Source organism: Euleptes europaea, chromosome 3 (genome assembly GCF_029931775.1).
Source record: "Euleptes europaea isolate rEulEur1 chromosome 3, rEulEur1.hap1, whole genome shotgun sequence".
Classification (NCBI taxonomy): domain Eukaryota; kingdom Metazoa; phylum Chordata; class Lepidosauria; order Squamata; family Sphaerodactylidae; genus Euleptes; species Euleptes europaea.
Window position 1 is genome coordinate 71,047,200 of NC_079314.1, and position 25,950 is coordinate 71,073,149.

The 25,950-nt window shown below is 41.8% G+C and overlaps 1 protein-coding gene across 9 annotated transcripts in view; it reads right to left on the bottom strand.

Moving 5' to 3' along the window:
* Nucleotides 1-25,950, bottom strand: part of GRIP1 (glutamate receptor interacting protein 1) — a 289,631-nt gene that overhangs the window by 89,376 nt on the left and 174,305 nt on the right. For all 9 annotated transcript variants that reach the window (XM_056846362.1, XM_056846357.1, XM_056846359.1 and 6 more), the window contains 4 exons: nucleotides 10,061-10,196; nucleotides 9,190-9,335; nucleotides 5,229-5,312; nucleotides 3,655-3,730 (listed from right to left, as the gene is read on the bottom strand). In XM_056846362.1, coding sequence (XP_056702340.1) covers nucleotides 3,655-3,730; nucleotides 5,229-5,312; nucleotides 9,190-9,335; nucleotides 10,061-10,196 — 442 coding nt within the window. The remainder of the gene's footprint in view (nucleotides 1-3,654; nucleotides 3,731-5,228; nucleotides 5,313-9,189; nucleotides 9,336-10,060; nucleotides 10,197-25,950) is intronic.

Here is a 25,950-nt window from a genome sequence, read left to right on the forward strand (position 1 = left end):
CTTGCAAACTGTCAACAGCACAGCCCCCCACACTTAAAGGAACAAAGTCCTGTCACATGTTCCTGGCCATCTGCCAGTGGTGGCATGGGCCTCTGCATTGCCCCCCCCCACAGACACTCAAAGCCAGCCCCTTGCACATTGAGCATGAGTGGGTACAGGAGCACATCTGGCACAGGAAGCTCCTTGCCACCCAGGCTGCCTTTTGGGGTGCTACACCCTCTGGTGTCCTTGGGAGGGATGACCCGGCAGCCGCAGGATGAGCATGGCCCCATTGTCTTTCCACCATTTGTTGGGGTCCACCACCGCTTTGACACATCACTTTCCCATGCCAAGTTCCACACTGCATCCACAACAACTGGGTACAGTCACCATATGCTGGGTGGGCTTATTACGGGGGCCAACCCCTGACAATTTCCACTCAGCTTAGCACCTGCACAGCCTGGCCACAGGTGAATGGGCAAGGGCTGGGGGGGGGGAGAAGAAGATGCCAGCTGCTGCACCGTCCACTGCAGCCACAAGCCCCTGCACAGGCCCCATATAACCCTGAGTCAGCCAACACAGGGGAACGCAGGGGTGTGTGTGGCTGTTGGAGCCCCTGAAAGCAGGGAGAAGGGCTTTCCAAAGTACCATCCAGGGTTTTCTGTCCTGTTTTTTACATTTAGTTCCCCTGAAAAGTGGATAGGGAGGAAGTGACTTCAGAGCTAGGAATTCCCACATTCTGTGAACAGTAAATATTCTGCTTCATTAGGGCGTGGATTTATTCCTGCTGGCTAAGAACATCTGAGAAGCAGATTTTTTTCTAGATGTTCATCCACTTTGGGATCTGGAAGGAACCACACATCTGTATGGATGACTGATCTCTCCACAGTGCACTCTCGAGCACACACCTCACAAAGGGTGGGTGCTTCTAGCTCTGAGGGCCTTAGGCCTTGGGATGGAACAGAGTCAGCTGTAACTTACTGCTTGGATCCACTCAGCCCTTCCAGGCTTATGTAGTGCTAGACCCCCTGAAGAAGAAGGAGAAGAGTTGGTTTTTATATGCCGACTTTCTCTACCACTTAAGGAAGAATCAAACTGGCTTACAATCACCTTCCCCTCCCCACAATAGACACCCTGTGAGGTAGGTGGGGCTGACAGAGCTCTAAGAGAGCTGTGACTAGCCCAAGGTCACCCAGCTGGCTTCACGTGTAGGAGTGGGGAAACCAACCCAGTTCACCAGATTACCATCCACCACTCACGTGGAGGAGTGGGGATTCAAACCCAGTTCTCCAGATCAGAGTCCACCACTCCAGATGAATGCAGGAGTGCAGCAGCTGAAATTGGCCAGGCTGTTTATCAATGCTGAAAGGCAGCCATTCAATGCAAATGCCGGTGATGAGGCGTTTCTAGTGGACGATGCCACCAGCTTTATCTCCAGACAAATGAAATAGGGCAGACAGGGTAAAACTATGTTTCATGAACCCACAGAGCCTGTTCCAAGTGCCCTTCTAATCATTTGGAATTGTTGGCAAAACCTAGCTCTGAGCTGACCCATCCCTCTGCAATGCAGCACTGGCTCCAAGAACCCAGCTATTTCAGCAAGGAGTACTCTCTGCACCCTGCAGGTCCTCCATGCATGATGCATGGTATTGGCTGGGGGCACACAATTCGGGGTCTGAGACCCCTTGGTCTGTTCAACCAGATGAATGATGGTTACTAGCTGGATGAGTGCCATCTGGTCCTGGCAGACTGAAGCATCTGCAGTCCAAATGAGCCTCCCCGCCCACCCTCAAATGACACCCACACCCACACATACACAAAGACACATGTGTAGCCAATGAAGACACTTTATTGGAGATTTTCAGGGGCAAAGGAGCTGAGAGAACCAGAATCCACCTCCGCATAACCTCAGGGGAAATGGATGTAACTCTCCTGGGCCGGCGTCCAAGTGGGGCGGAGGACCAAGAGTGGCAGTAGGGTGCATACAGTTGACACCTTCTGATGGCAGGTTTCTTCTGCAGCCAGGGCACAGTGTGGCCCAGAGGTCCACTAGCTGGAGCCAGAGCTCTCCCCATTGGATCTCCATCTGCAGAATGACAAACACAGCCAGGTACATCTGCAACAACAGGCCAAGTGCTCCTTGGTGTGTGCAGACAGGTCCCTCAGGGGTTGCTGAAGAGTCTACTTTGTGGCCTTTTGGGTGGACTTCTGCTGCAACTGCCATCCCCCCGCCAATGGCTCACAACATCCAAAACACCCTCACCTGCCTGCCATCATGTTCAAACCAACAGCAAATGATGCTGCTCCACTGGACTCCATCTGCTCCACTGGACTCTGCTCCTGCAAGGGAATGAGTACAAGGATTGTGTGGATATCCACTCCACTCAGCATGGTGGGATTCCAGCCTACCCATAGCACCCTGTCCATGGGGGAGCCCAGCAACTGCTTGAGTTGCCAGACCAATGCAGAGCCAAAGGTTTGGGTCCCCTCCCCCGGCAGCTGTTCCAGCCCTGTCCCCATGTACCCAAACCCCTTGTGTGTGGGGTAATGGTGTGTGGGGGAGGTCCTGGGCTCCTGCTGCCCTCCCTGGCTACTGGGCTTGGGTGTGGGAGATGGTGTTGCCAGGGAGGCTCCTGGCCATGGGCAGTGGGAAAGGGAGAAGGAGGTTTGAAAAACAGTCCTCTGCTTACCTGTCAGTGTGTGGCCGTTCGTTTGGGTCCTGGCTGAGGGGATGGGGTACCTGTTTGGGTTTAGAACTGAGAGAGGTCAGTCACAGGGTGTGGACTTTGCTCTTCCTGTTGGGTGTTGGTGCAAAGTGCTCACCCAGTACTGCTAAGTGCCCATCACCAAGGTGCTCAGTGCTTGGTCTAAGTCTGCATGGCAGGGAGCTGTAAGACAGCATTCTGTGCTGTACGCCCTACCTCATGAGTACACCCTACCCCTGGCTGGGGTTTTTGTAGGGCTGGGAGGCCATAATTGGGTGCTGGGGAGGGGGCATTGCCGCCATAGGCAAGGGAGGTGATTAGTCGCACCCTTAGTTGGCATCCTGAACTGCTTGGGGCTTCTGGAGAATGGCCGTGGCAGTGGGGGGGGGCACTTGTTTTTTGCCACTTTATGGCTGCCTATAGGCTGCCTTTTTTCTTGGCGCAACTTTGCCTTTATCAGGGTTTTTTCCTGGGCTGAAAGGCGTTAGGGAGCAGACTAACTCCAGCCTTGCCCTGTGATCCGCCCACAATGACACTGGCGCAGAGCCCTGAGCCTCAGTTGTGCTAACATGCAGCATTGATGGTGCCTAAGAGCAGCACAGCCGTGCTGAGGCCCTTCACCAGCATAACTGGCCCTTACGCCAGCGTATCCTGAGATACACCAGGGTAAGGGTCAGTTAGCTCCCTAAACCCATTCACACACACGTCTTAGGATTGCGCTGTAAATCCTACTTGACAAGTTTGGTTTCTAAATTAAAATTCATACTGTGTAGTCTTGTGCTATGCCTATCATTACTGATACAATTAAATGTATAATTTATAAAAGACAAAGGACTTGATTTGAACATGTCTGTTGTGCTTTGCAGATGTGTGTCTCCTAACTCGCACCTCCCTCCTATAATTTATCCCATTGCTTTTTGTATCTCTTCTCTTGTGTGTGTCTCTCCCCCTGTGTGAAGATGAATTGTACCTGTCAGCAGGCCCTCCAGGTCTAACACATGTTATTACAACAGGACGAGATTTATTTCTGTCATCATGTGCTCCACCTAGGAAAGAGAATGAAATAGGCACCTTCTTACCACTTCTTGTATAAAAACCCACTTCCAGACTAACTATCTTAAAAAGGCTGCAGCATCTCGTTCTCTTCCCCAATAAAACACCAAAATATCAAGCCACTGAAATAACCCCAGGCTATTGTTCTGGTGGTGTATTGTTAAATTAGTTCATGATCCAGATAGCTGGTATTCTGTTGGACACAATCCAAATGAAGTGGGTTGTGACTAACACTGCTTTTACATATATTAGATAAAGCATTTTCAGTGCACTATAGCAATTGTTTGCAACTGGGTTTTCCTATTTCACACAGGAAAATCCAGTTGGAAACGACTGCTATACTGCATTGAGAGTGCACATCCAACAATGTATGAAAGCAGCCTAAATCCCACAAAAAACAGTACAACAGAAGTTAGGGTCACAGTATGTGTGTTGTTGATCACAGATCTCCATTTTAAGCTCAATTCCAGCTGAGCATGGCTTGCTTCAGACTGCAACCATGTGTGTGGGTGGAGGGGACTGAACCCTTTCACTAAACGAAACCCACACTCCCCATGCTGTTATTAGTTCATTAAAAGAAAAAAAAACACAGGTACATGTCTAGGGTTGCCAACTCCGAGTTGGAAAATACCTGGAGATGTTGGTGGTGGTGCCTGAGGAAGGCAGGGTTTGGGGAGTAGAAGGACTTCAATGAGGTATAATGCCATAGAGTCCATCCTGAAAAGTGGCCATTTTCTCCAGGTGAACTGATCTCTGTAGCCTGGAGACCAACTGTAATCCCAAGAGATCTTCAGCCACCACCTGGAGGTTGGCAACCCTATAATATGTCTTTGGCCCTTCTTTCTGTAAAGGGCTACAGCAATTGAGGAACTTGGTTTTGATTTACAAAACTATGTGGGGACAAAGGGGTTAAGTACCTTCTTTCTGTCCCTATATAGCCCCAGTCTGAATTGGAGCCATGTATGGCTGTAACTGAGCTTCTAAAAAGCTTGGGAAGATCAGGTCACATGGACATTATTATGCATAAATAGTTAACTACTGAAACATGCATGCTTGTCTGGTTTTAATCCAGATATTCAACGGGCCAAACTAGATGTGCATTGGGAGTTCTCCATTTGGAATGCCCAGTGATGCTTAAAACTTAATTTTCAGGTGCCGAGCAGCCCAATTCGAACCAGGACTACAGCATACAGGGAGTGACAGTTTAAATCTTTCTCTCTTGCCCTATTTTCCTGACCTGAAATGGTACCAGGGAGCTGGTTATTGCTCTATTGGGCTAAACTTACAAGGACATTATCTGAGTTTTTTTTTTTAAATCCATCGAGCTCAGAACATGGTCTGGTTTGGCCCAGAATGTGACTTGCACTGGGTTGATATTTGTTAGGCAGGTATTAGTTTGTATTGGGTTGGGGTGAGTGGAAGGTAAAACACGTTAAGAAGGAGACATGTAACTCAAAAACTTTGAGAAAGACAGCGTAGTGGAGAACTTACCTCTTATTACAAACCCAAAAGTGTTCCCTTCTTTATGCAAAGTAACCTCTACAGTTCTAAAAATGACACCTGATCCTTGTACAGCTGAAAAATGAAAAATAAGAGTTTTCTAATTACACTAATAAATTACCTCATATTAATAAATGAGACATTGTAGAATTACAAAAATTAAGATACAAAACAGCAGTGGTTTTTCCAACATCTTCAACATCCCTCCCAATCCTGATTTCGACAAAGTTACGCAGACCCCTATGACCTGAGATGTGTTTCTGTTTAAATAACAGTATGACCTTATTGCAAAAACTAAAAAAAGAGGGGGAGTGTCAAGCTGATAACCAATGAGACACAGGAGTGCTCATATGTCTTAATGTCTTGTGTGTATATAATGAAGAAGAATCTTACTCTCCTGACTCTTCAGTGGGAGGCAAGAAGCCCTTACTCTTTTCAGCCACAGAAGAAAGAATGCAAGGGTTGAGCCCTTGCCCTGCCCGGGCTTTAAGGATGTTTCATGTTCTCCCTCCCCCCCCACATCTTTGTGCTGGGCATTCTGACATCTCACCCACTGTTCCTTAGTATACACTGTAAGTTGGGGGCCAAGTAGGTTTTTTGGGGAGACATAAATGCAATGTTGGAAGCAGAACTGTTTGGCTTATTCCATTCTGTGACTATGATGGGGGGCAATGGCATGAGAAGCAGACAGTAGATTTGTAATCCAGTTTACCCAATTAGTGAATTAACAGCCCCAACAAAAATCTCAGGAAAATTACAGTGGGAGAATCCAGAGGCATTCCTTCAATAATGATGAAGCATCGCTAGATCTTGCTGTCTAAAGAAATGTAACTCCTCCACATGGCCTACCAGGCTCACACATTGCTGGGTAGGGGTGCTGACTTCAGGGTGGGAACTTTGTGGAGATTTGAGAGTGGAACTTGGAAGCGGAAGTTTGGGGAGAAGAGGGAGCTCAGCAGCGATGTAATGCCCCAGAGTCCCCCTTCTGAAGCTGCCATTTTCTCTGGGGCAACTGGTCTCAGTGGTCTGGAGATCAGTTGTAATTCTGGGAGAACTCCAGGCCCCACCTGGATGTTGGCAAACCTAGGGCTACTTTGCTTGGGTATATATAGGTCTTCTTAGCATACTTGTAAGGCAAAGTACATGAACTGCTCTGAGGTTTGAAGCTGGGGGAGATAAATCAGAGAACTTGAGGAAGCAGGGATATAGTTCATCCACTCCAGTAACAGTGAAGGTAGAAGACTCTGTTATGGTGATATTCTGAGACAATAAAGTTGTGGTTATGCTTCAATCTGAAACTGAAGCATGTGAGATCTTCCTTCCAGATTATGGGAACAATGGCATATTGTAACTACTGCAGACTACCCTGAAGACTAACAAAGAAACTAAAATGCAGTTTTATGTCAAGATATTTGTGCACAATAGGAATTATTTTTAATAAGCAAAACAAGGAATTTCAATTTCAGATCTGACAGAAAATCAGTGGAACGTGTACGTAGTTAGCATAATTCCCCTCCCCACAGACATGGTGAAGTAAAATCAAGAGTGAAAGCAATTCCCAGGTGAGAAACATAAAAATGAAGGATGTCAGTATGGCTGATGAAAATGTGAAACTAGATTCTCCAGGTCTAAGTAAAATGTCCTCCCTATTGGTCCTTAGACAGCATTTCATTCTCTCTCTCTCTTTGTGCCTGTGAGATGAGAAAAGGTATGACATTACTAATATAGGGGTAGTTGTATTATAACGAATTGAGTTTGTTCAGTTGTTCACCAAAAATTGATAGTAATAGCTAGACACCTGTCATTCAGGCTCATTACTAACAACACTTGAACAAGGTCAGGAATTCTGAAAACTTAAATGAACAGTTATGGCTGTAAGTGTAATGTAGTGTGACAGACTCATTTTTCCATTCAGTGGACAAAAATCACACTTATATTGAATGTGCACATAACATAGTAAACAGAGTTTTCAATTCAAAACGAATATGTTTCCCTATTAAGTTTGCTGAATGCTCGGTTGATTTAGTTAATCAAAACCACCTAATTTGGATCACAAAGCTTAATTATTTGCAGCAGCCAGCAAACAACATCATAAATAGAGCATAGCAATTTGGCAGTGTTAATAAACATAAAAGGTTTAATTCAATCATCAGCACCTAAAACAAAATATGTTCTACTAAATTCTTAGACCACAACAATTCCACACATCGTTACCAGCAATTAAAATACTATTGATTTTGGTAACTGAGTGCTGGCCAGCACTTTTCAATTCATATGGGATTTACAGAGAAGAATATAGAGATCAGTTTGGTAATATTCATTGTGTGTGTATGTGTTTGTGCATGCATATGTGTCCTCACACACACACATCTAGAGAGAGAAAGAGATAGAAAAAGCGGCTGCAGCAAGAGGATGCTGCTGGGGCAGAAGTCTTAGGTGGCCCCTTTTATTGAACTGATTTACTCACACAAACACATGCCTGTCCTGAGGTGCCAACACACTTGACAGCAGTGATCCCCCACATGGTTCCCATAGATACTATGGCATCCTCCAGTGTGTTTTCTGGAGCCCACTTCCTTGTTCCCTAAAGTATTTCTCTCCCAAAGCAAAGAGCTGATTCCGACTTTCCTCTACCTCACAGGAGCAGAAACTGCTTCAGAATATCTGCAGGATGCACCCATTCAGGAACAGATTCCTCCATTGTAGGAGGAGGATGGATTTGGAACTTCCCAACATGTTGTGATTGGCCTCAACCTTCACAACAGCCATTTTCAGAGCACCCTATGGCACCCATTCTTTGTTCTCAGGATTCCAAAAGTGCCCAATAAGATTAGGGCCTCTTCACTGGAATGACCACGAAATGGAGCTCAACTAGGCAGATGGAAGGGTAGACAAAGTAAACAGATTGCAATCTAGGAAACAATTGGAGGGATCAACCTACTTCTCATTTAGTTCTGCTGCCCTCCCTTGCAGATCTAAGCCAACATATTTCCTTTCTTCACTACCAATAAATACCTGTCATTCATTAATTTAGGGGGAAATGAACATCAGAACAAATGTTGAGGTAGAGGCAAAACTTGTATACCTGCAACAGTGGATTGTTCTGTTGCCACCAATAGCTGACCTCCCCCAAGGCCAAGCTCCTAGAAATATATAGGCCCTTTCTGCACAGATATCACACACCAATTATAATGAAGAACATTTCAGTCATGATAGATAAAGATCAGCAATGCCAAAGATATAATGGTAGTTAGGATTACCAGCTTTGGGTTGGGAATTACCTGGAGATTTTGGGGGTGGAGCCTGAGGAGGGCAGGGTTTGGAGAGGGGAGGGACTTCAATGCCATAGAGTCCAATGGTCAAAGTGGCCCTTTTCTCCAGGGGAAGAACTGATCTCTAGCACCTGGAGATCAGTTCCAATAGCGGGAGATCTCCAGCCACCACCTGGGGGTTGGCAACCCTAATGGTATTAAGGTTATACAGAAACCTTAAAATTAAGGTTGCCATCCTCAAGGTGGGACCTGGAGATCTCTCGGTATTTCAACTGGTTTCCAGATGACAGAGATCAGTTAGAAAATGGCTGCTTTGGAGGGTGCACTCTACAGCATAGTACTCTGCTGAGGTCCCTCCCCTACCAAACCTTGCCCACCACAGGCTCCATCCCCCAAATCTCCAGGTATTTCCCTACCCTGAGCTGGCAACCCTACTTAAAATGAATCTGGATCTCACAAAGAAAGTGGGGGGAGATCCTGAAAGGATTTATTAACATGGTTCAGACACAAATCCAGAGACCAAATTATAAAACATACATTAAGCTATGGAATGAAATACAACTCAATATTACCATTTTCAATTTTAAGCAACTAATAATAGTTTAATAGTCCCACTAACCTCACTAACAAAAAAAGCATATTACATATAGGATTACTACATTGTGCACCTCTTTACTTACAGACTGGTGGCAGCTCATACTCCACTTCTAATACAACTCTTTCACCAACGTTCTTGAGTAAACTAATGATCTCATCATGTCGAAACTTGGTCAAATTGATGCCATTCACAGATTTGATGTAGTCTCCCACATCCAATTGGTCACTTCTGCAATATACATACTTTCTTAAGTGAAGTCGTATTACAGTTTGTCTTTAACAGTAAGCAATTTTACTTTATTTGTAACATACAAAATAAGGCTTGCAATATTTGCAAATTAAAGCAAATGATTTGACTGTGAATTTTCTAAATGGTAATTTAATGTTTATTATTAGTTATTATACAGTTCTATCAGAATGTGTGACACTTTACAGAATTCCACAGACAAAAAATAGAGAATTCTGCCTCAAGGAACTGTTTATTCAAACAGCTTTAGTGAAACATGGTTTTAAAATACAGTGCAGGAAAAGGTTATTACGCTGTTTGTATCACATGTAGAAGTTGCTGCCACTTATATGAACTTGCTAGACTATAATGAAGTAAACTATTATTGTAACAATTTCTCCATTGTAGTGTTACACATTTTTGTACATTTTCTTTAAAAATTGCATTTTATTTCATTTCAGAAATAAAATTATTCAAGAGACTCTATGTATGGCTTGTGCGTGTAAGTTGGAGGGCATATAAGTTTGTACTTCAGAAACAATGCTAGGGCCCTGAACTTAAAGGAACTCCAGGAAAACCTACAACTGAAATGTTTTGGTCACTGTTGTGCTCTTATCTGCTATCTTATAGGTGCTGGTGCTTCATTATTTATTAGTGAACTTTTAGTGCAGTTCATGATTTTGATGCAATCACATTCATTTGTGCTCTGTAACTTGAGGATTGTTTACCTAGCAGCAATTCCTCCTTGGCGAAGGTTGGATACTCTTGGTTTCCCATCCTTGTCAATTCCACCAGATACAGTAAGTCCCAAAGTGGTGCCTTCTTTCTTCATTAATTCAACTATTGTTGAGCCCTTGAATTCCTCTGTTGAAAGAAAGAAAGATTTTAGTAATCTAAAAATGATATCCAAGATGTTGATTCTGTGAAAATAAAAACCAGGTATATTTGCTTATCCAAGGGCTTTTCCACATTGTCATTTTCCTCACTGGTTTGTTTCTGTTGCTTGGGGGTGGGGTGGGATTCTGTCCAGCACGTGTTTTGCTCCCCCTAGTGGTTGATTCAATATTATATCACTTTATGTCCAGCTATCTTCCTGCAGATTTAAACCACACGTTTTTATGGTAGACAAAAAGTGATGTAATATCAAATCAACCACTACAGGGAGCAAAACATATGGAGAACAGAAACCCCCCCCCCCAAAAAAAAAAAAAAAAAAACCAGGAACATACAGCTGAAGAAAATGAGAATATGGGAAAGCCCCAAGTTACTGTTGGTACCATGGAGGCTGAGATTACTGTTGGCCTGGTGTATTTAGCACAGTTCCGCAGGGTCTGTAAAACGGAGATGTTCTGCCAGACCTATGGCTGACGGCAGCAATGGTTTTCATCAAAACTGGCCTCCCTGTTCCTGCTTACTATGTAGTCAAGCTTAATTTCATTTCCCACCTGCCTTCCTCTACTGACTGAGGGCTTATATATGTTTTATTGATGCTTATGGATCTTATAATGTATAACTATGGATCTATTGAGAATTTTAAATGATAATGTATATGAATTAATATAATTTTTAATTGATTGTACATGTTGTTGTTACCTTGGTTGGGGAGGGGCAGGATATAAATTTAATAAATAAACAAACTGGATTTTGAAGATTTACAAAAACATTGTATACCTTAACAGATCTACCATTTACTTTAGATTTCAAAAGCTATGTTGGAGATTTTCAAGTTCCAAAAATAATTTAGCACTGAGTCTCAAATCAGAGATCAGTCTCCTCTGTGCAAAGTGTGCAGAGAAAAACAGCTTATACCTTAAGACCACAACCAACATAGAGGTAAGCATGCTTAAGCCCACTGAAATCAGTGAGCTTAAATGTGCTTAACTGTGTGTTCAGTTGTGGCCTAAAGAATTTACTGTCTGGATTTTGAACACAGGGTGGTTTGTAAAACAGAATCTATCTCTGATACAAATGATACTATACTAATAGAACTCACAGGCACAATTTAATTATTCCTGAACTAAATGCTGTATTTTTGAATGTTTACACTTTAATAGCCGTGATCGATGCATGTTTACTCAGTAAATTTGTGCTTAGCCACTAACAGTATAGTCCAAAGCACAGTTACAGCTTTCTAAACCCACTGACTTCAAAAGACTTAGAAAGATGTAACTCTACATAGGATGACATGATTAGGCTCTAATCCTATAAACGGAGGAGAGGGGTATTCATGGAGGAGAGGGGTTCATGGAGGAGAGGGGTATTCATGGCTACTAGTTAAAATGGATACTAGTCATGATGCATACCTATTCTCTCCAGGATCAGAGGAGCATGCCGAATATATTAGGTGCTGTGGAACACAGGCAGGATGGTGCTGCCGCAGTCGTCTTGTTTGTGGGTTTCCCAGAGGGACCTGGTTGGCCACTGTGTGAACAGACTGGACTTGATGGGCCTTGGTCTGATCCAGCATGGCTTTTCTTATGTTCTTATGAATATGAGAATAGCTCCCCAAATCCCATCTATGTCTAAGTTCCTGTGTGAAGTTTTGATTGCGAATATGGCATACTCTCTAAGCTAATGTTATTTCCATATTCTCTAAATGAAGTGTGCTCAAATTTCCTGTCTTGTTTGGAGACCAGGTACTGAGCTAAAATTGTCTTTGGACTACTAAGAGGACTATTAATTTGTTATAATTAGTGTAACAAACCTGCTGTCTTAATAGAAGTCCTCTGCTTCCTACAACAGTAAATTGTACAAATATATTCAAGGGGATTTAGGAGGTTATGATTTCTCTGTACTTTTCATCTCAAAAGACTAGCATCTGTGGGCATGCTTTGAACTGGCAGCTTCATACAAAAATATAGCCTTGGACAGTAATTAGTAGCATGATGGTTTGTGATGTGGGATAACTTTAAATTTCTACCAATGTCAGCAGATACCATGCTGCAGTATTTGTAATATTAAGTTATTGACAGGGTCATCCTAAGTAACACCCTTCTAAGCCCATTGACCTCAATGGATTTAGAAAGGTGTGGCTCTGCTAAGGACTACACTGTAAATAGGGATGCCAGCCTCTAGGTGGGGCCTGGGGACCTCCTGGAATTGCAGCTTATCTCCAGAGATCAGTTCCCCTGGAGAAAATGGCTGCTTTGGAGGGTGTACTGTATGGAATTATACCCCACTTAGGTCCCTGCCATCCCCAGGCTTCACCCCCAAATCTCCAGAAGTTTCTCAACCTGGATCTGGCAACCCTATCCCCGTCTCCTGCCAGTGGCCAGGGGGGACCTGGCAATCCTAACTGCAAAACATGTACCACTTCTGAAATTACATGAAAGACAGGATGCCAGTTTCCTCTATTAACTTACAATTGTATACATACTAGCTCAGGGGTAAGTTCCATTGACGTCATAGGGCCTTATTACCATGCCAGTGAGCACTGATGACACCAGCAGCACTTACAGCCAATCGTATCCACAGCTTTAGCTGATTGTGATGCAACCCTGTGTTAAATAAGCAGGGAATTCTGGAGGGCAAACTCAGCTCCCAATGCACCTGATGTACACTAGAGCACCCAGTCTGGCTGTTTCCAAGGCCACTGCCTGAAGATCTAGCCAGCTGGTTGAATCAGAAGCTGGAATTGTGTGATTTGTAAACTGGTTTATCTGCTAACAGTTTACATACAGATAAAGAAATGTAAAATACTGCAGAGTGCTGGAGGAGAAGAAATGATAGAACTTTTACTGTATTAAGGTTAGTCCACAGAAGTATTAAATACTTAGCAGGAAGGATAACAAACAATATATTATTTGAGGAGATTTGCACTGATGAGGATCTTTGTCTCTCTGTGCATGTATATAATGAGGATTAGCCTCTGAAATCAGAAATGATGTATAGATGTTACTGCTTCCTTGCCGTATAGATAAAAGATAAGATCCTTTACCCCAGCAGTTTATTTGGCAGGTAAAGCAAATTCATACTGCTACTAAAAACATGGCAATCATGTGAGCTGGGATCCAAATAGATACGTTAGTCGCATCTAAGAGCACAGATATGGCCTGTGGGACATGCCCCCACTTTTTGCATTCACATAACAGATTTCTCATGCTGTTTCTCAAACTGTTTGGAAAATCCCCTCAGCTTCCTGAGAGGCTTGTTTCCAGAAACCATGGGAAATATCTGTCATCATTTAAGCACATATTCAAAGCAACCTTGGGTATGGCACACTAGGTACATGGTTCTTTGGATGCATGCCACATACGATTCAGAGCGATGCACACTTACTCAGAATAAAGTCCTACTGTGTTCAGTTGGTTCACTCTTACATTAGTATGCACAGGAAAGCACTTCCAGTACAATCCTACAAAGAGTTACTCTGGTCTAAGCCCACTGAAATTGATGGGCTTATACTGGAGTAATTCTGCATAGGATTCCACAGTCTTCCCCCCCCCCAACAGTTATATAGGCTGATGACTAAGACTTGCATTAAAATAAATAATTATATTAGTAAAATTCAGATATGTATGAAATTTTTTTGCAGGAAATATTGTATTTATGTGGGTAAGTTTCTGTAAGTACAAGTGACCTGCAAATATGAAGTATACAGTAAGGATTTGCCAGGCTGTGCCCTACATTTATTATTTATTTATTTGGCAAACTTCTCTCCCCCTTCTTTGCCCTAAGCCCCTTGGTGTGCCTACAACATAAATAGGGTTTCCAACCTCCAGGTACTAGCTGGAGATCTCCTGCTATTACAACTGATCTCCAGCCGATAGAGATCAGTTCACCTGGAGAAAATGGCCACTTTGGCAATTGGACTCTATGGCATTGAAGTCCCTCCCCTCTCCAAACCCCGCCCTCCTCAGGCTCTGCCCCAAAACCTCCCGCCGATAGCGAAGAGGGACCTGGCAACCCTAAATATAAATAATATCATACAAATGAAAAACAATCACATACCAACAACTTGAAAATAACAATAATACTATATAGGTCAGAATAGATATCACTTATCAGAATATATATAACATTTTAGGGTAGCCTTTCAAATTTTACAAAGCTGAACAAAAAAAAAAGCAGCAATAGAAGGAAAATATCAATATCAACTCAGTATCAGGAGAGTAGGTGGGGGAGATCATATATCTAGTAGCCCTGGGTTAGGGTTGCCAACCCCCAGGTGGTGGCTGGAGATCTCCCACTATTGCAACTGATCTCCAGCTGATAGGGATCAGTTCACCTAGAGAAAATGACTGCTTTGGCCATTGGACTCTATGGCATTGAAGTCCCTCCCCTCCCCAAACCCTGCCCTCCTCAGGCTCTGCCCCAAAAACCTCCCCCTGGTGATGAAGAGGGACCTAAAAACCCTACCCTGGGTGGTCCCACTGTGCATATCATAAAATCTGCACAATGGAGACCACCCAGGGCTAAGGTAGATGGCTCTGCAAATCCAGGGAAACCTACTGGTTTGTAGAAAAATCTTTAACTTAGAAAAATTGCAAGCTTAAAAATAAACAGGCTTGCTTGATCTTAGAGAATTTTCACAGGCTGAATTTTTTTGCATAGACAGGTACTCAATTCCATAGCTGTGAAACTGGGGGGAAAAAGAAGTTAATAAAACTAGTCACAAAAGAGTCACTTTCACCTAACGTTCTGACTAAGAAAAGATTCAGATAAAAGTTACTTCCATACTGAAACTAAACATAAGATTACACTACTTCAATGTGAAATACCAGTTTACATCCAAATGTTCTGAATTTCAAATGCTGAAAGGGTTTATCTTTTATAGAAGTTTAAAGATGTTGGCCAATATGAAATAAATCTGTAATTCAAGGCTTTCATTCTTCTATTCTGTGCTCTGTATTTACTAAGCAGACTTTTTACTTGTCTCTTGAGGTCCAGCATATGAATAATGAAATCATGGCTAAGAAGAATGAAGATAGATGCAGTCATTTGCATTAGCCAACTTACCATACAGGTAAGAAAGCCCACTGAAAAAAGCCCTTTGTATTGAAAAAAGGCCTTTCCTCTACATTTAATTTAATTAACCAAAAATTACAGCAATTTCTATATTAGAACACAAAAAGAGGATTGAGCTATGAAGGAATGAGAAATAATAATATTTTTTTTAATGATAGGGCAAGAACTTTCTCAGTGTTTTTACATCCAGCTCATTCTTAGGATCAGTAAACATGAAAACAAAATACCATAGATTTGTCAAAATTTTGACAGTCTTAGTTTAGCAAAGTTCTTCTCTATTATCTCAGGTGGATTAGTTCTGGAGCAGGATGTTAATATTAACCTGGAGTCACTAAGTATTACTAAATATATTACTAAGTATTACTAAGTATATTACTAAGTATATTAATGTGTAAAATTTCTAAGCAGAGCTCAGTATTTTTGAGTATTTACAAGTCATAATATCAGGGTAAGCAGGTTCTCATTCATATCTTTCCAGCTGGTTGACTTACTATTTCTGAAAGAAAGGCCTGCAGAAGGAAATATCAAAGGGTAGGAGCCAATTTTCTTTTCTTCCCAATCTTAATAGCTAGTAGCTCGTATATGGGATGTGGACTAAAGCAGTGGGAAGGTTATTAACAGTGGTACAGCTGGTAGTAATATGCAGACTCCTGCAGGATCAATTTAGAGCTGATAGGGGCCCTGGTTTGTTCATCTTGGGTTGGTGTGATTTGATTTTGATCGTGAGAATTTGTACGAGATGTCTTTTGAACTATGCCTATTAAAGGTTAATGAATGAATGAATGAATGAATGAATGAATGAATGAATGTAGAACATGACCAGCACTTACAAGCGACATTGGAGTAAAAAAAAAAAAAAAAAGTAAAGGTCCCCTGTGCCAGGAGTGACGTCACATCCTGACGTTTCCTAGGCAAACTTTATTTACGGGGTGGTTTGCCGGAGCCTTCCCCAGTCATCTTCCCTTTACCCCCAGCAAGCTGGGTACTCATTTGACCAACCTCGGAAGGAGGGAAGGCTGAGTAGCTTTTGACTGCAGTACTGCAGCTTACCACTCTGCGCCACGGGGCTCCTAGACATTGGAGTACAGTGAGAAAAAAGATTCTCCCCTTCCTCAAGAATTCTGAAATTGCTCTTAATTGCCGCCATCACAAGACCAAACCCTTTTAAGAACCACAAATTCACCAGTAACCGCACAAACTCTTTAGCTGGTGGCTCTAGTTCCTATTAGGCCTGTCTTTGGTAATGAGCAGACCTTGTACCATTTAGTCTGACTCTTGGGCCATTTATACTTGGTAATTAGCAGCATGTTCCAGGCTGAAGTGCCCCACATATTTTTTTCTCTCTCATTGAACTGTCATTCAGGAACTGACTGCAAAGCCGGCGCATACCTACTTCGCATTTCTTAAGAGCCCCTTTAACGTGACCTTTTGTGTTTGCTCCGCCCCCGCCTCGAAGAATCCCCTCAAGGAAGCATACAAAACGACAGCCGCGCGTTAGCTATGCAAACGGCGGTTGGCTAATGGAAGGAACAAAGGAGCAGGAGAGTAGGGAGGTGGAATGTCTCCTTTTGCGTCAGGACCGTGAATAGGCATTTTAAAGGTCACATTTTTAAAAAGAACTTTTAGTGAGCATCAAAATTGACCCTGAATAAATGGCCTTGGAAAAGGGCAGGCTGGTGTGAGTGGAATCCTGTGTGTGTGAAAGGATCCAACCTAGTGGCTAGTCAGTGAAAACCTATTTGTACTAGAAAGCACTAAAGAGAATTCAAATGGCTGTAGCTCAGTGGTAGAGCATCTGCTTGGCATGCAGAAGATCCCAGGTTCAATCTCAGGCATCTCCAGTTAAAGGGACTAGGCAAGTAGGTGATGTGAACCTCTGCCTGAGACCCTGGAGAGCCGCTGCTGGTCTGAGTAGACAATACTGACTTTGATGGACCAAGGGTCTGATTCAGTAGAAGGCAGCTTTGTGTGTTCGTGTGTGTGTTCACACTCTGAAGCCCTAACTGGCTTAAACTTATATGGCTCAGCCAGGTTTCTCCTTTGACAATCTCGAGACCTGTGCTGCTGATCTGTTCTTTAAAACCAACCTGTAAATAAATAAATTGTATTTGTTATTTACAAACGCTCCTACTTAAGTGATCTCCTTTCTCACCACAAAAATTACCTCACAGCAGCAAACCCAAAGCCATTACACTTGCTACCCTAAGAACACCTGGTAACTAAGGGGAGAAAAAGTGCTGATCATTTGTTAAACAGTTCATATGGTTGGATCTCCGCCTATCCCATCCTTTGGAACAGAAAAGGCTATTGCCAACACAATTAGCAGAAATGACAAGCTTGAGCCAAGTACTGAAATGTTTTGGGACATACCCACATTAATATTTGTTATAGTGAAAGATGCAAGTAAAGCATGACTGCAAAGGATATTATTTGTACAATGTAGAGACATTCCAGTTTGTTATCATCTTTATTATTGCAGTTTTTCTTTGGAACAGTTAAATGGAAGTGTATCCCACCTGTTCATATACTTTTGAATATGTTAGCCTGAATTTGATTTATTTAGCAATAACTGAAATCTTTGAGTCAGTTTTTACACTAAAGGATGCAATATCCAGCTCATTTATATGTGCAGCAGACTGAAAGGTCAGGAAAAAAACCCTTCCATGTGTCTTTTTAAAATAAGCACATTTAAGGTTTGTTTTTTGTATGTGCTCTATCAATTGTATTAAACTAAGAGTTGTGTGTGTGTATGAGAGATGTTTAACCTAATAGTCAGAGAAATTGTATAAAAAAGGAGGACTTAATTCCTGGGGATTTAATCCCTTGGATCCATCTGTTAGCAGAAGTACTTTCTTCTGGTGGAAGGTACTGTCTCCTGATGCAAGATCCTTAGATCAGGAAAAGGCTTCTTCCGCCAGATGAAAGTGCCTCTGCTAGTGGAACAGGCCCAGGGGATCCAAGTGCTTTTAACAGTTTTGCAGAAGAGGAATTTCTGCAGATGTCACTTTTTTCAATCCTTTATTACAAGCTTCATCTTCCAAAAATCCCTCTTTCTAAAAGTGCAGGCACATTGTCTTTCTCTTCAGTATCCAGATAACTCTATTTCTAGCATGTGTGGATCAAGAAAAGCTATGGGTGGTTTTAAAGGAAATGGGTGCCCCACAGCAGCTGATTGTTTTGATGTGCAACCTGTACTCTGGACAAGAGGCTACTGTTAGGACAGAATATGGAGAAACAAAATGGTTTCCAATTGGCAAAGGTGTTAGACAAGGATGTATTTTATCTCCCTATCTCTTCAGTCTGTATGCAGAACATATCATAAGGAAAGCTGGATTAGATTTAAATGAAGGTGGAGTGAAAATTGGGGGGAGGAACATTAACCATTTGAGGTATGCCAATGTTACTACATTACTGGCAGAAAATAGCGAAGACTTGAAATGACTACTGCTGAAAATTAAAGGAGAAAGTTACAAAGCAGGACTACAGCTGATCAAGAAGACAGAAGTAATGACTACTGGAGAATTACTCAACTTTAAGATGGACAATGAGGAAATTGAAATTGTTCAAGACCTTCTATTCCTTGGCTCCATCATCAACCAAAAGGGAGACTGCATCCAAGAAATCAGAAGGAGACAGAGATTGGAAAGAGCAGCAATGAAGGAGCTAGAAAAGATTCTTAAGTGTAAAGATGTGTCACTGGCAACCAAGATCAAGTTAATTCATGCTATAGTTTTCCCTGTTACTATTTATGGGTGTGAAAACTGGACAATGAAAAAGCTGACAGGAAGAAAGTAGATTCCTTGGAAATGTGTGGGAAGAGAGTGCTACGGATACCGTGGACCACCAAAAAAACAGATAAATGAGTTCTAGATCAAATCAAGCCTGAACTGTTCTTTGAAGCTAACATGACAAAACTATCGTACTTTGGTCATATTATAAGGAGACGAGAGTCACTGGGAAAGATGATAATGCTAGGAAAAGTTGAAGGCAGCAGGAAAAGGACCCAACATGAGATGGACTGACTCTATAAAGGAAGCCACGGCCCCCAGTTTGCAAGACCCGAGCAACAGAGGCTGTTAACGAAAGGATGTATTGATTCATAGGGTTGCCTTGAGTTGGAAGCAACTTGATGGCACTTAACACACACACACAGCATGGCAAGATTCCACATAGTCAATCATCTTTATAATTTATAGAGATCTCCTAGTCCTTGCAATTCTTGCTTCCTAGTAAATACCTTGCAGTGATGTGGTAGCTGAATATGTAAACCACCAAATTATCTCACATACATGCAGACACCTGAGGGTCAGATCACATGACCAGCTTGAAGTGCTCGCTATGCCAGCTTGTTTCCAACTGAAGGGTATTGCACTAATGTGATAAGGTTGGACCTGAGGCACACTATTGTACTACTTATCACTTGAGAAACACATGTCCATTAGATGGGATCAATTCCTAATTCTTCTTGGCTGATTGCATACTGGTAGCAAACAGACAAAAGGCTGTTACTGATTAGAAAGTTTGTAACAAACTTCATTTGCAATTAAAAGAAAAACCTGTTAGAAGGATTACACAGACATGGAAGAAAGATAAAGGTCACACACAGGGTCATCACATTTGCATGTGCACACACACACACACAGCACATTTCCTTTTCTCAGGTCACAGCAGTTTTTTTATTATTATTTTTCAAAATAATATCATTTAATTATTCAGACCTGCTTAATCAAGTGCTGGAAGATTTCTCCCAGTACATTCAATGCTGACTTTCTATCTGTCTATATGAGCAATACTAGTGGGATCTGTTATTTAGAGAAGTTAGTAATGCCTGAATTTCCATGTTCCATGGTCTATCTAATTTATATGCAACCTTTCTATGGGTTGTCTCCCTTCTACTTCTGGGCAAGGCTGGAAAAAATGGGATGTCTGAGTAGTGGAGGCAGGGGCAGAGAGAGAGAGAGACAGAGAGAGACCTTCTAACGGGGCAATGATGTCTTGGGCAGAAGAAATGGCAAGGTGTGAGGAATGTATCACTAATATTGTGGAACATAGCAGGATAGATGGGGTAGTCCAAGGAAAGGGATGTCCTAGACCATCCGACAAAATATCATATAACCATATAACCAATAGAGAAACCAGGATCACCAGATTATATTTCTTTTCATTCACCCGCAACAAACTATTTAGGTTTAGGTCTGCCAAAATCAGGCCTGGTATGTTTTTTGGCTACAAGTATGAAGATTGAGAGAGTGTGAGTTTTATGTCAGTTGCTGTTTGTTTCAGTTTTGTTAGTGTAGATGGAGTCTTTGAAATGTATATTATTAAATGTTTATATTCCCCAATGACAAAAAAGAAAGATATTGGTAATAGTTGGGGGGAGTTAAATTTAATATTGGATAGATTGGAAACTGAGTATTCAGAAATTCCACTCCTATGTATGGGAGATCTAAATACTAGGCTGGGCCCATTGGATGAATAACTTTGGATGAAAGTCCTTGGGGGGATTCCAACAGTTGAGAACATCCTTTTCTTATTTGGGAGTAATTTTAGAGACCAAAAGGTGAATATGGCAGGGAGACAATTATTTTTACTACTTATTTAAAAGAATTTAGTTGTTTTAAATAGAAATAGACAAATTGATAGGATGGGAATGTGTGCTTATTATGGTCTAAAAGGAGCTAGTGTTATAGATTATGTAATTATTTTACCAGCCCTTATTAAATATTGTATTAATTTTGAAATAGGATTTTTTATGGGAAGTGACCATTTCCCTATATGGACGGTTTGGTCCCTTCCTGATATGATAGTTTTATTAGATAAATATGATTGTATGTTAGCTCGGACTTCACAGTCTATCCATCCACTTAAATGGACAACTGAGAGAACAGTAGAAACAAAGGAGATATTGCTACATTACCTGCTCAGAATCTGACGAGTCAGGTTGAAAGAGCCTCAGATGTAAATTAAATTTCCCCTCTTGTTTTCTTATTGGTAAAGCATATGTTTTGTTTTTTTAATTACGATTAAAAACTACCAGTACAGCCATGCCCACTTGAGCCATGCCCACTTGTCCCGAAAGACAAAGCTGAGCCTGTCTTTGAGGACTGTTTGTGAATCATTTGTTGGCCATTTCCAGATGGGCCATTTGGAAGTCAGGTGATAGAGAAGTCTGGAGAGCTTTTGGGAGAGAAAAAACTAACCTGTGACTGAGAAAAAGAAACTTTGTGCTGTTCAGTAACCTTTTTCTTATTACCTAATGTGGGGTTCCTTTCCTCCAGTCTATTTTACTAAACTATAAACAATAAGTTTTGAGCTTTGTGATTACTCTATATACTCAATTATAACATCATTCTCATCCTCCAGTCTATTTTACTAAACTATAAACAATCAAGGTGCTTGAAACAGTATAAATACAGGCACAGAAAGACTAAATTTTCAGACCTCTCCCAGAGAGTCTCGAAGACGGTATTGGTATGTATGGCCTTGAATTTTATTCTAGATATTGTGAATTAGATATTTTGAACTAGATCAGACTTATTTGACAGTTATATTTTAAAAGTTAGATTTTCAATCTGAATAGTATGTAAGACTTGCTTGCTGTACTGCATACATTGTAACTGAATACATTGTTACTGCATACATTATAACTGAGTGTAAAGACTTTGTAACTTGCATTTACACATATTTACTAGAAGTATATAAATAAAAAGACTTGCTTTTTAAAAGCAGGTAAAGTCGTTGAGTCCTGCTTAGTAGGTGACCATCTGAATAAGATAACATATCACTTCTCAGGAAGTGGTCCATTCTAAGAGTATAGCCACTCAAAGGCACTACCCGCTTCACTATGACAGGATGAGGAAAAGCCAGCATTGTGACCTCACCAGTGCCAAGGGCAGGGTCATGGCCAGCAGGCCAAGAGAGCTGGGGAGGGGAAACACAATCCCAGGAGCTGTACTGCAGTGAAGAAAAATCCAGCACTGACAGGTTCAGAGACCCCTTTCTGGCAAAAGCTTTCCCTTGTCTGCTTTGTGTTTCTCCCCCCACCACCAGAGGCCCAGTGATCCTCACCCATGCTTGTCATGTTTGAAAGATCAACTTTCTTAGAGAGAAAGAGCTTAAGGGTTTCATTTGCCTACTTGTGGCAGGCAAGCTCCCAGCTCTACACTTCATCTCCTGCTCTTGATCAACAGACAGCAAGAGGGGGAAAAAAGGGTGGGGGTGATGTTGTCTACACTGAGATGTAACATCTGTAGCACTTAAAATTTTCCCTAAACTCTATGGTATTTACCATAGAGACTGGGGAAATTTCTCAAGCGGTGCAGGGAGGGCTGTAGGGTTGCCAACTGCCAGGTAGTAGCAGGAGATCTCCTGCTAATACAACTGATCTCCAGCCGATAGAGATCAGTTCACCTGGAGAAAAATGGCCGCTTTGGCAATTGAACTCTATGGCATTGAAGTCCCTCCCCTCCCCAAACCCCGCCCTCCTCAGGCTCCATCCCAAAAATCTCCCGCTGGTGGCGAAGAGGGACCTGGCAACCCTAGAGGGCTGTGATCTCAAAGCAACATCTCAGTGATCATCTGTAGCACTTAGAAATTTACCATAGAGACTGGGGGAATTTCTCTTGCGGTGCAGGAAGGGCTGTGATCTCAAAGCATCCGTGACATTCTCCTCCCCAGGATCCATCCCACAAAAGCTCCTAGGGCATGCTGGTGATGAGCTGGCAACCCTAGGGCTCCATGTGCACAGAACATTGGAAGTCTGACTGGAGGGGTGGTGGTGGGCAGGGCTGAATAAGGAGGGACAGAGAAGAGGCTTCCATACTACAAATATACTTTTGAAGACATGGCAGTGAGGTGTGGCTAGTTATGCTGGGCAAAGAGGAAAAAAGAAGGCAAGGAAACACTTTTGTGAGGAGGGAGATGTCTCTAAACATGTCTGTGCTAAAATGGAATTATTTCGATCACAGAGTGTTCTGCACACAGAAACAGACAGGAGTTGTGGATTTTTTGCTGTCTTCACATACACATTAATAGCAGGTCCTTACAAAAAGCCGCAAAATGATGGCTCTGTAGGGGTCCAACAGGTGTAGCTCTGTCCCGACAGATGTAGATTGACAGATTACAAAAAAGTAGGTAGCTATGTTGATTAATAACAATATCCAAACACAAAAGACTTTTAATACTTTTTATTAAGACCGGTTAAAATAGTACAACTCATTGTGCAAGCTTTTGAGATCTCCAGAACTATCCATCAGGCTGGATGTTAAGGGAGGGGTAAAAAAGATCTTGCAGGCCATGATCTTAAATCCTCTTTGTCAGCATCCTGTGTAGAATGCTTTCAATGGGCACATGGTGTGGCTAGCTAAAATCAGGTCACACTTTTGGTCTGCTGAGACAGTGAAACAAAAAATGGAAGTAATCCAGTTGAAAACATAGCATAATGATCAAATGTCTCTCTGTTGCCGAACAGATTACAGTAAGTGGTCATCTATAAGCAAGACGAAAGGGGGAATAAGGAAGTAACTTCTAGGAAGTTGGAAAATAAATGGGTAACATGAATTTTTTTAAAAAAATGACTTCTGTTTACAAAAATAAAAATGCTTTACAACAAGATTTCAGTGCTAGATTTTTTAATGTAAAAAACCAAAGCAGAACATTTAATAGCCATATACATTACATGGGGATGATTTATGGCCTTTGGTTGTCAAAAACTGGAGAAGAGATTGACTGTGCTGTATAAACACAGTCAACAGAGTTAATCATCTTATTTATCAGGGGATTTTTGTGGATTTCCTGAATAAATAAACTTTTCTGAGTGGTACTTTACACCAATTTTTCCATGATGACAACAGCACAAATGTTTTGCTGAGCCAAATATTTCATTTTTTGTTGTGACTTTATCATACTTTGGTCACATTATGAGAAGACAAGAGTCACTGGAAATGCTGGAAATTTATTATCAATGACTTTAGTGGTATGTCCAGATGAAATTAGTAAGAATAAAAATGAATATCTGTAAACATTTGGAAATTATCAAATAACATTTTTTAACTCTTGCTCACAGTGGGACCGTAGCATATAATAATTAGAACTGAAAAAAATGTGAAAAAATAGTCTCAAATTCTCTTTGAGCAAATGTTATTTTTTTTTCTTGCACAAAAAACACACATAAGAGCACAAACCTATGCAGGCCTATTCAAAATCCTACTCACATCTATTCATTGAGGCTTACTCCCAAATGTTCTTAGAATTGCACTGTTTATAGGAAAACGTGTGAAACATCACAGCATAGATTATAATGTATTATTGTCGAAGGCTTTCACGGTCAGAGTTCATTGGTTCTTGTCGGTTATCCGGGCTGTGTAACCGTGGTCTTGGAATTTTCTTTCCTGACGTTTCGCCAGCAACTGTGGCAGGCATCTTCAGAGTAGTAACACTGAAGGACAGTGTCTCTCAGTGTCAAGGGTGTAGGAAGAGTAATATATAGTCAGAAAGGGGTTGGGTTTGAGCTGAGTATTGTCCTGCAAAAGTATTGTCCTGTAAGTATCAAGATAATGTGCTAATGAGGGTATGGTATGTTAATATGGAACCATTGTATCCTGAAGTGATCTGTTAATGTGTGTAATCCAAAACTAATCTGTATGGCTATTGTTGAATGTTGTCTTTGTCTGGAGGTTTTTCAGGGCAGGAAGCCAAGCCTTATTCATTCTTAAACTCTCCTCTTTTCTGTTAAAGTTGTGCTGATGTTTATGAATTTCAATGGCTTCTCTGTGCAATCTGACAAAATAGTTGGTAGAATTGTCCAGTCTTTCAGTGTTTTGGAATAAGACCCTGTGTCCTGTTTGTGTCAGTCCATGTTCAGCCACTGCTGATTTCTCAGGTTGGCCAAGTCTGCAGTATCTTTCATGTTCTTTTATCCTTGTTTGTATGCTGCGTTTTGTGGTCCCGATGTAAACTTCTCCACAGCTGCAAGGTATACGATATACTCCTGCAGAGGTGAGGGGGTCTCTTTTGTCTTTTGCTGATCGTAGCATTTGTTGTATTTTCTTGGTGGGTTTAAACACTGTTTGTAGGTTATGTTTTTTCAAAAGTTTCTCCATCCTATCAGTGACTCCTTTAATAAATGGCAAGAATACCTTTCCTATGGGAGACTGTTTTTCTTGAGTTTTCTGATTTTTGTTTGGTTCAATGGCCCTTCTGATTTCATTCTTGGAGTAGCCGTTTGCTAGCAGTGCGTGATTTAGATGGTTAGTTTCTTCCTTGAGAAACTGTGGTTCACAGATCCGTCTTGCACGGTCCATTAATGTTTTGATTATTCCTCTTTTCTGTCGGGGATTAATGTGTGTGGATTACACACATTAACAGATCACTTCAGGATACAATGGTTCCATATTAACATACCATACCCTCATTAGCACATTATCTTGATACTTACAGGACAATACTTTTGCAGGACAATACTCAGCTCAAACCCAACCCCTTTCTGACTATATATTACTCTTCCTACACCCTTGACACTGAGAGACACTGTCCTTCAGTGTTACTACTCTGAAGATGCCTGCCACAGTTGCTGGCGAAACGTCAGGAAAGAAAATTCCAAGACCACGGTTACACAGCCCGGATAACCGACAAGAACCTATAATGTATTATG